At 60.3% G+C, this 12,238-nt stretch overlaps 1 protein-coding gene across 1 annotated transcript in view; it reads left to right on the top strand.

The window, feature by feature from the left end:
- The window catches only part of DAGLA (diacylglycerol lipase alpha), a 61,293-nt gene that overhangs the window by 36,841 nt on the left and 12,214 nt on the right, over positions 1-12,238 (top strand). The window contains exons 3-9 of the mRNA XM_090260575.1: positions 113-324; positions 1,623-1,724; positions 2,107-2,245; positions 5,230-5,317; positions 7,224-7,358; positions 8,001-8,078; positions 9,747-9,871. Of these exons, the coding sequence (XP_090116701.1) occupies positions 113-324; positions 1,623-1,724; positions 2,107-2,245; positions 5,230-5,317; positions 7,224-7,358; positions 8,001-8,078; positions 9,747-9,871 (879 nt within the window). The remainder of the gene's footprint in view (positions 1-112; positions 325-1,622; positions 1,725-2,106; positions 2,246-5,229; positions 5,318-7,223; positions 7,359-8,000; positions 8,079-9,746; positions 9,872-12,238) is intronic.

Below are 12,238 nucleotides of genomic sequence, written 5' to 3'. Positions count from 1 at the left end.
CTGTCCTCAGAGGCCCTGGCTGCCAGGTAGACAGTGGTTCTGCACCTGCTGGGTGGGTGGGGTCGTAGGGGATGGGCAGGCTGGGGCCCCTCTCACGCGCATGTCCCCCCAGGTTTGTGATCCTGTCCGTGGTGCTCTTCGGCCTGGTCTACAACCCCCACGAGGCCTGCTCCCTGAACCTGGTGGACCACGGCCGCGGCTACCTGGGCATCTTGCTGAGCTGCATGATCGCCGAGATGGCCATCATCTGGCTGAGCATGCGCGGAGGCATCCTGTACACGGAGCCCCGCGAATCCATGCAGTACGTGCTCTACGTGCGCCTTGGTAAGAGCCGTCCCCCTCAGGTGGGGGGGAGCTGCTTCGGGCCACCCCCACCTGCACCCTCCTCCTGTGCTCCATCCTTCAGCCAGCATTCGTTGGGGACCGCTGATGGGGTCCGGCGGACTTACTGGGCTTATGTTCTAGACCAGGGACGGGCAGACCTCGGCCAGAGGGCCAAATCCAGCCCACTGTCTGCTTTTGTAAATAAAGTTTTATCGAAGCCCAGCCACACTCATTTCTCTATGCGCTTCTTGTCTCTGGTTGCCTTTGTGTGACAGCAGCAGGGCTGAGCGGCTGTGACAGAGAACGTGACCTGCAAAGTGTGACAGACTTTACGCTCTGGCCTTTGCAGAAGCCCATGGACCCTGTTCTGGGCTGTCTCTTCAGCTGATTTGTGATCCCCCCCAACAGCCACCCTCCTGCGAATAGCCCTCAGGGGCCAGGACCCCACCGGTGCCTGGAGGGCCAGCCTTCGTCCTCCTCCTGGCTTCTCTCGAGCCCTAGTGAACACTTCTCTTATGCTTCTGCGAACTGGCCTGAGCCCTTCCCCCTGTTAACTCTGTTAGTCTGGTTTTACAAATGAGGTGCTCTGGGGCCCAGGGAGGTTAACCCGCTCCCCCAGGGTCACACAGCGAGTGTGCGATGTCAGAGCCGAGGTTTGAACCCAGGCCGTCTGGCTCCAAAGCCTGGGCTTAGTCGCCATACCGCGCTGCTTGTGGAGCTGGGGCTTCCAAGGCTGCCCCAGTCGCTAACCCCCCCAACCCCGCCTCAGGCCTGGGCAGGGCGCCTGGAGCAGCTGGCTGCAGGGCCTCCTCGCTCCTCCTGCTGCAGGGCTGCCTCCCTCCTCTGCGGAAAGAGCAGTTTCCCCGAAGGGAACGCTCATCTCATCCTCACGCAATAATGCAGTGTAGACATCGTCCCCCATTTTACAGATGAGCAAACAGAGGCTCAGAGACACTAGGTCACTTGCCTGAGACGTGTCTGATTCCAGAGTTCGTGGATGTAGTTCTAAAATCCTGACAGAACAGGGAAATGCCTCTTTGTCATCCACTGTTCCAGTCACCTTTCTCAGGGAGTGTGGGGGCTGGAGGGCACATTTCAACAGGACAGAGTTGGGGGGCATAGCCGCACTCCCTGGGCCCCCTCCTCCATAAGGCCTGGAAGTAGCGTGCAGTGGGGGTCTGATGCCCCTGCTGCTGAGCCGGCTGGGGCCCTGTGGTAGAAGGAGCCAGTGAGGTTCCAGGGCCCTTCCCTATGGGCGACGGTGGCCGTCCTTCAACCAGGGCCTGCTGTCCTTACAGCCATCCTGGTGATTGAGTTCATCTACGCCATCGTGGGCATCGTGTGGCTCACTCAGTACTACACCTCCTGCAACGACCTCACTGCCAAGAACGTCACCCTCGGTACGTCAGCCAGCCCCGGGGGTGGCAGGGACGAGGTAGGAGAGGAAGCATGAGCACCACTGGGAACAGGTTCCTGTGAGGGGCTCTGGCCTTCATCCTTGGGGGACCCCAGTCTGGGGGCACAGCAACAGGCACAGAGCTGCCCGGGGCTGCAGTGGAGGGCCCCTCAGCCTCTCACTGGAAACCTGCAGTGTCGCCTGCTCTGTGCCAAGGGTGGGCCTTGGGGTCATGGCCCAGTAAGGGGGTGGCCACATGGCCGGAGCCTGGAGCCAGGGCTCCTGAGCCTTGTTGTTGGGGGCCAGAAGCAGCTGGGGGCCGGGAGCTGGTGAGCCAGGGAGGTGTCCCCAGCGCCTCTCTCTTGCTTCCCATTGCTGCCCCGCAGGGATGGTCGTCTGCAACTGGGTGGTCATCCTTAGTGTTTGCATCACCGTCCTCTGTGTCTTTGACCCCACGGGCCGCACCTTTGTCAAGTTGAGAGCCACCAAGAGGAGGCAGCGCAACCTTCGGACCTACAACCTACGGTCAGTTGGCCCAGCGGTGGGCAATCCCCTCATGGGATTTGCTGCCAGGTGGGCAAGGCTGGCCCCACACCTCCCAAGCTGCTTCGCAGCTGTGTGAGCCACAGGCTTGGTCCAAGGCTTAGCCTCTCCCTGCCTCAGTTTCCTGGTCGATAAAGTGGAATAATGACAGTTCCTGCCTCATGCTACTGTTTGGAGATTTAAATGAGATAATACGTACAAAATGGTCAACACGATGCTCACACTGGTTCATACTCAGTAAATGGTGGCCTTGTTATCATCGCCTTCATCTTCAATGCCAATAACCGTGACAATACCAGCAGGAGGCACATGTAAGCCAAGCCAATCATGTATATTAACTAATAGTAGCTCCATGAGGTAGCTTTCACCATCGTCCTCCCAGTACAGATGAAGAGACTGGGCCGAGGAGAGGTTATGTCACTTGCCTGGGGTGACTCAGCTGCTGCGTGATGGGGCTGGGATCCAGCCCAGGCAGTCTGGCTTGAGAGCCCTTGCTCTTAACCACTGGCTAGGCTGCCTCTAGGATTAAGAGGGCTGGAGGAGGTTAACCAAGGAAGGCTTCCTGGAGGGGTATGTTTTACATGGTGTTTTGAAGAAGGGGGGAGGCTGTGCTATGGCAGAGAAAATGAGGGAGGGCAGCCAGGGTCACAGCACTTATTGTTTATTGAAGGAAAAAGTGAGGGGCTTTCCAGGATGGGTCACAGGGAGTTCTGTTTCTTGAGTTTCTGCTGAGAGTGAGGCCGTGCCCTGAACCTTTTCCACCATCGGCCCTTCCGCCAGCCCTGGCACGGCTCAGAGTCCCATTCGGCAGATGGGAGTCAAAATCCTAGAGGGGCCCCAGGTCAAGCTGGTGGAGCGTGGAACTGTCTCAACACCTCCAGCTCAGGGCAGCGGGTTCAGGAGCCCTCAGCCAGGGGAGCAGGCTACCCAGGCCCCCAGGCCCAGCAAGGAACTTCTCCACTCCGCCCTCCCTCCTCCACACTCCGCTCCCCTCAGGCCCTCCACGTCAGCTCAGCGCTGCAGCCAGAGCCACACCCAGGCCTGGGCTGGCCACCTCCCAGCCCCAAATGCCAGGTCCTGGGGCCAAGGCTCCCGAGCCCGTTTTTCCTCCCGGTGTAGCTGGCTACCACCACCCGTCCCATTTCGCTCACCCTGAGCACCCCCCCCCCCACCTGACCTGGTTTCTGGGCCCCCGGGGCCCTGGAAAAAATCTCCCCTCCCTGACTCTGGGTAATTGCCTTTGGGACCCAGGGCAGCCGACACCTTTGTAGCTGGGGGTTGGCAGTGGCTGTCATTTTAATTAGGAAGTCTTCCCGTGATCTCTGGGCCGCGCGCGGGTGCGTAAGAGACCTCAGAGCTCATAGGTCTTATCCCATCGCAGCTTCCGCAGCTCTCGGGTCGGGCTCAGGACGGCCGCCCAGGCCATCGCTTGGCTAGTGCGACCACCTCCCAGGCTGTTCTCCACGCATCCTCCCTCTGCTCTGAAACCAACAGGTTTTCTAATGACATTTTCAAGCCCGCCGACCCTTCATCCACTGCCAGGTCCAGAAGTGCACACAGGCCCTGCTGTGCCTCTCTGACAGCTTCATTTAGTTTCTGGAAGTCAGGAAGCTGTTTGAGTCCTGGGCCCTTTCTCCTTCCAGGGACATCTGGTGGGGGTTGGGAGGTGGGTTATTCCCAGCATTATTCCCTGGGAGCCTTGACCCTGGGTCTTTGCAGAAGGAGTATCTGTCGTCCTTTCGCTTTAGTGAGTGCCAGGGCAGAGGGGTGCTGGTCCGTGAACTTTCTCTGTCCGGATTGAGTGTGTCTCACCCGGTACTGGTCTCTGTCGCCTAACTTAATGCATTAGGCCAAACCCGTCTCCGTCTCCATCTGCCCCCTGGTGGACACAGAGAGTACTGCAGGGCAGTGTATAGTCAGCACGTCCACCAAGCCAGAGACCCAGCAGGAAATTCTTTTTGAACCTTTAAAAAACCCATTAGTTTAGAAACCATTTTTTAAAAATGATGCTCTGGGAGCCCAGCTTGGCCAGCATGCTTTCCCTTTATCAAGCCCCTGGCAGGTAGGACGTTGGTGTAGGATGTGACTGGCAGGTCCCAGAAACAGCACCCTTTTCTCACCCACCCTGTAGCCCTGGCAGGCCCTATGGCTTTCCCTGGCCTTCTGGGACCAGGGTTGAGAGCAGAGAAGAGCTAAGAGGCTGGGGAAGGAGAGCCCAGCCTACAACTTCCGGTGGACACTGAGTGCCTGGCATGCATTCAGGGCCACCCATGCCTTCCCCTCCTGACCACCTGGCATCAGGCCGACAGGGCCAGTGGGAGGACACATGTCACAGGCAAGCCAGTCCCTTCTTGCTCAGTCTGGAAGTGTCCATTTTTAATATTGGATTTGTTATCATTATGTTCAAAACATACCCAACATGGGAGGGGCCTCCGTGGATAACTGGCCTGTCACTCTGCCTTTGATTGCAGACTGTTGAATCCCTAACCCCCCATTCGAACAGACTCAGGGGGGCTGAGGGCAGGGGTGAGAATGGCAAGAGCCAGCCATGCAGATGAAGGCCGGGGGCCCTGTCCCCTCCGATGTAACAGATTCAAGAAGCCAGGAAATCCAGAGCCTCATTCAGCCCTCACCCTTGCCCCAAGGACAGAGAATGTGACTATCTGAAATCCTTTTGAGGGGGAGCAGCTCTGTGCAACAGGTTTGAGCTCCCAGCTCCGAACCCCCCAGGACATGCTAGTTAGTGTTCAGTCTGCAAAAGCTGGGTGCCTGGGCTCTGGCCTTGGTCATCACACCACCTTAGGCCAGCAGGCGTCCCTCCAGGGGACAGCTAGGTCACTGGCCACCCAGCTTTGGGAGCCCTTTGGTGGGGTCCGGGGAACAGGCCACCCTGCTTTCCCAGTGACTGGGCCCTGACTCTGCTGGCCCAGCCATGTGCCCTCACACATACCAACTCTGCTTTGCAGGCACCGATTAGAGGAGGGTCAGGCCACCAGCTGGTCGCGCCGGCTCAAAGTGTTCCTCTGTTGCACCCGGACGAAGGACTCACAGTCAGTAAGTACTGGGAGGTCCCGTCCTGAGGGCTCACGTCCTGCTGTCAGTGACTCCGGAGCCTCTGCTCATTGGCAGAGCCGGGTGGGCAGGGCTGGTGGAAAGCAGCTGGGTGTTGAGCAGGAACCAGGGGACAGCCTGCTCCTATAGGAGCCCCCTCCTGCGTATGAAGCAGCTGACCTCTCGCTTTGTCCAAGGTACAGAAATATTTGAAGATTTTTCACTGACCCCACCCCCACCTTGGATCTCAGAGTCTCGTTTAGGAGAAGAAAGACTCAAAAATCAGGGCAACCTGAAGACAAAGAAAGGCAGTGTATCACCCGCTGCAGGCTACTCTGGAAGACCCGTTGGAGCTGAACTGGGGGGCCCTTAGACATCATCTGGTCCAGCCCTTCATTTTGCAGATCAGGCAGCTGAGGCCTCGAGAGGGGGAGTGACTTGCTCAGTGTCCCAGAGCTAGTCAGTGGCAGAACCAGTGAGGTCAGGAGACCGCACCTCCCTGAGGCCACCGGAAGCCTTGAGTGGCTCTTTCCCACCAACAGCCCCCGGTGAGCTGTAGCGGGCGTAATCAAGTATAAGAAAGCCCCTCCCCCCCCAAGTTTCCCTGGTGGGTGGGGAGCACCCCCACAGGCCTAGGGGTCTGAGAGGGGTCACAGTCCAGGGCGTGGCCCACCGGCAGGTCATGTGGCAGGCAGGGTGCTGTCCCCTGGCAGGGCCCGAGAAGGACACGCAGCAGTCAGGACTGGTGCTGGAGGCAGGTGAGAAGGCAGAACATCATGGGGAGGCTTAGGGGTGAGGTGCAATCCAGACTACGTTTCCTTCAGCCTTTGCTGTGTTGCTGAAAAACTTGCATTGGATGCCAACATTTAAACATCGACTTCTGTATGTGTGGATCGGGCCGCTTCGGCCTCTCTCAGGGCCGCTCAGCTGGAGCGGAGTCGTAGCTGGAGCTGAGGAGTCGTAGCTGGAGCGGAGTCGTAGCTGAGGCTGAGTCGTAGCTGGGGCTGAGTCGTAGCTGGAGCGGTGTCATAGCTGGAGCTGAGTGAGTCGTAGCTGGAGCTGAGGAGTCGTAGCTGGAGCTGAGGAGTCGTAGCTGGAGCGGGGTCATAGCTGGAGCTGAGTGAGTCGTAGCTGGAGCTGAGTGAGTCGTAGCTGGCTCCACTTGGCACCATTAGCCACTTGAGTTTGCAGCGCTTCCTTTTTCTTCTCGTACAAGTGCCAGACGTCAAGGATGAAACCCAGCGAAACAGAACCAGTTGCCATGAGTTTCTTCCCACCACAGCCTCTCCTAACAGGTTAGGGATGAGGTTCCAGACTCCGTGTGGTGTGAGCAGGGAGGACTTGGAGCACACGGACCAGCAGGGGTGTTCCGAGAACAGGATTTGCGGGGAAGCCAGAGGGGCCGCTGGCTCAGCCCCATTCCCCTCTCCAGGCACACGGTGGGGGTCTCTGCGTCTGCAGCCCTGGGCAGGAGCTGGGAAGAAACTCAGAGCAGGAAGGAAGCAGGCAGGAGCTTAGTTTTGGCTTCTCTGCCAGAGAAAGGCTGAAGGAGAGGCCAGTGGGCCGTGCAGGCCTCGGTCCCTAGTGTGTGGGGACAGAGCAGGAAGTGGCTCCAGGTGGCACCTGTGCGTGCTAGACGGTGAGCGCCCTCGGAGCTCCGAGGACAGAGGGGGGCCGGGACGCAGGAGGAGAAGGGTCAGGTCTGCAGGGCCCAGAGATGCCTCGAGGTGCCATCGTTAAGCTGTGCAGGGGCCCAGGGCAGACACCCAGCCCCAGGGGATTCACTCCCGGTATCCTGTTCTCTCTCCTGCTCCCCCGTCCCTGCTCCTCCCTGCCCCTGCACCCCGCCGCTGCATCCCGCCCCTGCACCCACCCCCACCCCCGCCTCCCACCTCCCTGGACCTCACAGGACGCCTACTCAGAAATCGCCTACCTCTTCGCTGAGTTTTTCCGGGACCTGGATATTGTGCCCTCTGACATCATCGCTGGCCTGGTACTGCTTCGGCAGCGACAGCGGGCCAAGCGCAATGCCGTGCTGGACGAGGTGAGCGCCGGGCCCCTCTCCAGGTGCCGCTCCACACCACCTTCCACCCGGGCCTTTCCCCGCCGCCCCTGCCGCTGCTGCTCCTGGCTCCCAGGTCCGACGCATCTCTTGGGCCCTGGAGGTCACCCTCTGATGCTCACCCGCCTCCGTTCCGCAGCTCATCCCTGCAGCCACCACTCATGGCTCTTTTCTGAGCGACCCCCCTCTGTTGGGTCATGTGTGGCTGCTTCCTGGCCAGACCACCACAGGGGACTTCGGAGCACAGGGGCTAATGCATGACTCCGCTCAGGCTTCAGCCTGTGCACTTGCCTCTCCATCCCGCTCCCCGCCACACACACAACGCACCAGCCCCAGCCAGGGTCTCCCAGCATCTCCCGCAAACTGTGTTCCCCCCTGGCCTGGGCTAGGAACGTCCCCAGGAAGGGTTGGGGATGGGGCTTTGAGTGGAAGGGAGGCCACTGGAAATATGACAAAACCCCAGCTTTAGGAAAACTGGCTGGGCCCCAGAAGAGCTAGACTCAACTCAATCCTTGGGCTCCCAAGGCCCTGGGGAAGCAGGCAGAGGGCAGGGCTGGGCCCCCAGACCCCTTTCTCAGCGTGCAGCTCGCCTGGGGCACCCACCTTCACACACCTGTCTTACAGGCCAACAATGACATCCTGGCCTTCCTGTCGGGGATGCCGGTGACCAGAAACACCAAGTACCTCGACCTCAAAAACTCGGTGAGTCAGAACCGCCCCACCCGCCCTGCCCCATCCCTCTGTCCCTTTGTCCCTCTGTCCCTCTGTCCCTCTGTCCCTCTGCTGGAATGACCGGAGCAAACCACCTGCTCCAGCAGGAGCACCCCTCTGAGCAATCCAGACAGCCACGCCCCCTTCCTCCCAAGAACCCCCGCCATGCTGACTCTACAGACGAACCCCCAGATCTGCTTGACTGTGCTCAGGATGCGTGGCCCCGGCCTCTCAAGCTTATAAAGTGTTTCACCAGAGGGAGCGGCTGTTGTTATTGCTGTCATTGCTATTGTCACAAAAGGCCGTGGGAGGTAGCACTTTGGTGTCCAGCTTCCAACTGCAGAACCTTTTCTCCTGCGCCGCTAGTAGAAACCCAGTCGGTGTGCGTGCGTGTCACGGGGAAAGGGGGCTGTCCGGTGCTGGCTCTGCCCTGGAGCAAAGTGACTGCCTGCGCATCAGCTGCCCCCCGTCGCTGTGGCCTTGCGCCAGCCCCTGGCCCCCTGTGCCTTTGTCCCTCTGCGTAGAGGGTCCTGGGTACACCTCCCACTCAGAGCGCGGGTGGGGAGGAAGTGAGCCATCCCGGGTCCAGTCCTCAGCATGGTGCCAGCAGACAATGGTGCCAGTCAGGACGCTGCTAGAAAGGATTCATCCTCGTGTCTCAATCTCCCGGAAAGGCTTCCAGTCTCTGTCTCCCCCCACCCCCCAAAGCAGGCCTTTGTATTCCCTCTGAAAACAGCTTGTGCGTGGCCGGTGCTCTCCCCAACGGAGGGGACAGAGGCAGGCGGCTGAGCCTCTAGGTGCTGGGTCCCTGCCTGCCACCTGGCAGAGGCTGCCCCGCCCCGCCCTGCAGCCCGGAGCTCTGCCACACAGAGAGGATAATTACCTTCTCCAGCTCGTTCCTGAAGAGCCGACAGAGCGCCGGGCTCAGTTCCACCCCTCTGGGCCCTGATTAAGGCCGTGCCTTTTCCACTTCACAGGGTGACTAATCACCCTCTTTAACTTTTACAAGGCGACTAATTCCCTCTAAGTGTAGGAGTCCTCCGGTCCCTGGGGAACGGGGACACTGAACAGGGCTTCGCTCTGCTGGGACACCCTTGCCTTCTGCCTCCCTCCAGCCCTTCAGGCTGATAACAACAGGCGCTGGCCTCAGACACTGGGTTTCCAGCTGGTGCCTTTCTCCAGAGAGATCCCTATCTGCCCAGGCACCCCTTTCAAGAGTGACTCAGTGCACCAAGCCAGAGAGTCAGCAGCTTGCCTGGTCACTTAGCGTGTCGGTGTCCAGGGCCAGGCGCCGCTCAAGGCCTGGGCACCCCCAGCCAGAGGGCCCAGGGCCTGACTGCTGAGGCGGGGAGGGGCAGGATGACCACTCAGCCCTCCCCTTCTCTTCCCTTATGGGGAAGCTGGGCAAGGAAATTGATCCAGTGCTCCAAGTGGTTTTCTGTCCCCAGTCACTGATTCTGAGATGGAGCAACAGGACAGGTCTCTGGAGGATACGTGCCCTGGTTGCATGGAGATAATTAGGGAAATGCAATTATCGTTTGGAGGGGCCGGCCCTCCTCCAAGACAGGAGGGGCCCTGCAGCCTGTGGGGCGCTTGTGGGCCCTGAGGCCTCAGGTGCAAAGGTCAGGAGGTGACCACCCGCTGCCTCCTATCTTCCAGCAAGAGATGCTCCGCTACAAAGAGGTCTGCTACTACATGCTGTTTGCGCTGGCTGCCTATGGCTGGCCCATGTACCTGATGCGGAAGCCCGCCTGTGGCCTCTGCCAACTGGCGAGGTCCTGCTCGTGAGTACCACCCCCTGTGCCCCAGTGGCCGGCCAGTGTGCAGGGGCTGAGATCGAGAAGCTGGGCCTGCAGAGGAGGCTTTCCCTTTCCTTAAGTGGACTGTTCCCAGGCCCTGGTGTGCCTCCCTGAGGCCTGTGTGGCTTGTTTCTGCACCATCCCTGGTCCTCGACCTCCCTGATTGTGCATTAGCCCTGGGCAGGGAAGAACGGGAACTTTGGGATCACACAGGTCCGGGTTCACATCTGGACTTTGTCACGCACAGCCTTGAGCAAGTTTGCCTCCCTCTGCCAGCCTCAGTTTACCTCCTGGAATGGTCTGAGACGCTGCCTGCCTGGCACTGCTGGTTCCTGTGCCCTCCCTCCCCCTGCCTGGCCCTCTTACCCGCTCCCCTCTGCCCACACCTTCCTTCTGCCTCCTTCCCACGCTTTACCTCTCGGGAAGAAAGAACTTTCCTGGTGGAGAGGCTCTTCACAGGAGCGGGCAACCCTTGGCCCCGGTCCTGCTTGCAGCCGGGCGCCATACTCAGTCCACGGCCGGGTCACCGGCTGGATTCTGCTTTCCCCAGTGGGCCGGAGGAGTGCACAACTCCAGGAGGCCCTTCCCCATACTAGATGTCTCCCAGGCCAGGCAGAAGGAGGACAGCTCCCTGGCTCCCTGTTCTAGAAAGGCTGGTATGCTAGGCAGGCAGCTTCTGTCTGCGACACCCCTGCTCTTGGGACCTTATTTTCACCATCCCCCCAGCAAGTGACAGGATGGAGGATGGACCAGGGCACCCACGCCCCCTTCTCATCTTTGTCAGCCCGCACACAGCTGGCGTGCCTCCCAGCGTCCTTGGGAGCACCTGCCGAGGCTGAGAGCTTCTCAGAATGAGCACCGGCCTGGGAGCCCATGACCGGGGCTCCGACAGGCCCTGCTCTGTTACTCAGTGGCAGGATGGGGGCATCATGTGTACAGCAGTGTCTTTCCTGCCTGCTCACAGGTCACCTCAGAAGCCAGGGGGTCACTGGTAGGCTGGGCCCATGAGGTGCTTTGCAGAAAGGAGGCGTGTTGGCATTGGTGGCAGCTTCTCAGTGCTAGAGGAGAGACAGCAGGGGGTCTTCAGGCCCAGCACTGACTGGAGGAAGGCAGGCTTCCCCACCAGCCTCGGGCCCAGGCCCTCCACCTGACGGCTTTTCTCCCATTGGTCAGCCCATGTCCCAGGTCTCACGCAGAGCACAGCAAGCCAGGCCTGCCTGGGGCCCTGCCCCGTCTCCTCCTGGCAGGGGTGCCAGCCTCCAGGCTGCTGGCACTGCTGCTCTTGCCGGCGCCCCTGGCCCCATCGCTGACTCGGGCAGCCTCCTTACTGGACAGAGGGAGACCCGCTGTATACTGAGTCCCTGCTATATGCCAGCCCTTTGTGCACCTTGGCCTTTGATCTCACACTAGCTTCGGGAAGTAGCCATTAGCACCTGCTCTTACAGAGGACCCTGGGCTTCGGAAGGCCTAGTGCCCTCCAGGCCCTTGCTGCAGGAAGGGACAGACCAGAGCAAGGACTCAAGTCCAGGTCTGTTTCCCAAGGCCACACTGCGGTGACCACATGGTCAGTGCTAGAGGAGGGGGCTGAGGTTGGAGAGAGCGGACAGCTGCCTGAGCAGCAGGAGCCTGGGCCCCAGACTCAAGTCCCCAGGCCTGCTTGGCCTGGCGCGGGGTGTAGGGACTCTCCCTCAGCATGCGTTGAGGTGGTCGCCCGGTGGCTTCTGAGATTTGACTTCACTCTGGGTTTTCTGGGCAGTGTGTAACCGTCCCTGCCTGCTCCTCGAGTGAAGACAAACCTAGGCTCCATCAAAAGTCAGGATTCTTCTTAAAAGCTCAGCTGTCAACTCAAGACAGCTGGCAGGCGGGGTCACGTGCTCTCAGGGCTCCTGGCTTGATCTGTTGGGTGCTGGCTCCCTCTGGTGGCCTGAGGAGCAGCTGCACCCCTTGCTGGGGGCCAGCTCAGCGGCTCACGCCCCTTCCTTTGGGGGAACCTGCCGTGTGCCTGGCTCTGTGTTGCGTGCTGAGGCAGAGGAAGGCCGGCCGAAGTGCAGACGGTGCCCAGACCAGGAAGCAGAGCCTGTGGAGCAGATGAACGCTTCGGAGGAACATGAAGCCGGGCGTGGGAACGCTGGTGGGGCCTGGCTGCGTCAGGCCAGGTGGCCGGGGCAGGCGCACCGTAACACACATTTCTGCGGAAGCCCGCAGGATCCAGGAGAAGAGTGTTTCAGGCAGAGTGAGCCATGACGCTGAGGCAGGGACTCGGCCTGTGCGTCTGGAGGGCACATGACCACTGTGGCTGGAGGGGGGTCGGAGGCAGCAGGCCAGAGAACCAGGGCCAGGTGGGGCAGGGCC

Source organism: Furipterus horrens, unplaced genomic scaffold (genome assembly GCF_987537825.1).
Source record: "Furipterus horrens unplaced genomic scaffold, mFurHor1.1.pri manual_scaffold_2, whole genome shotgun sequence".
Classification (NCBI taxonomy): Eukaryota; Metazoa; Chordata; class Mammalia; order Chiroptera; family Furipteridae; genus Furipterus; species Furipterus horrens.
This window is presented reverse-complemented; position numbering and strand designations above follow the sequence as displayed.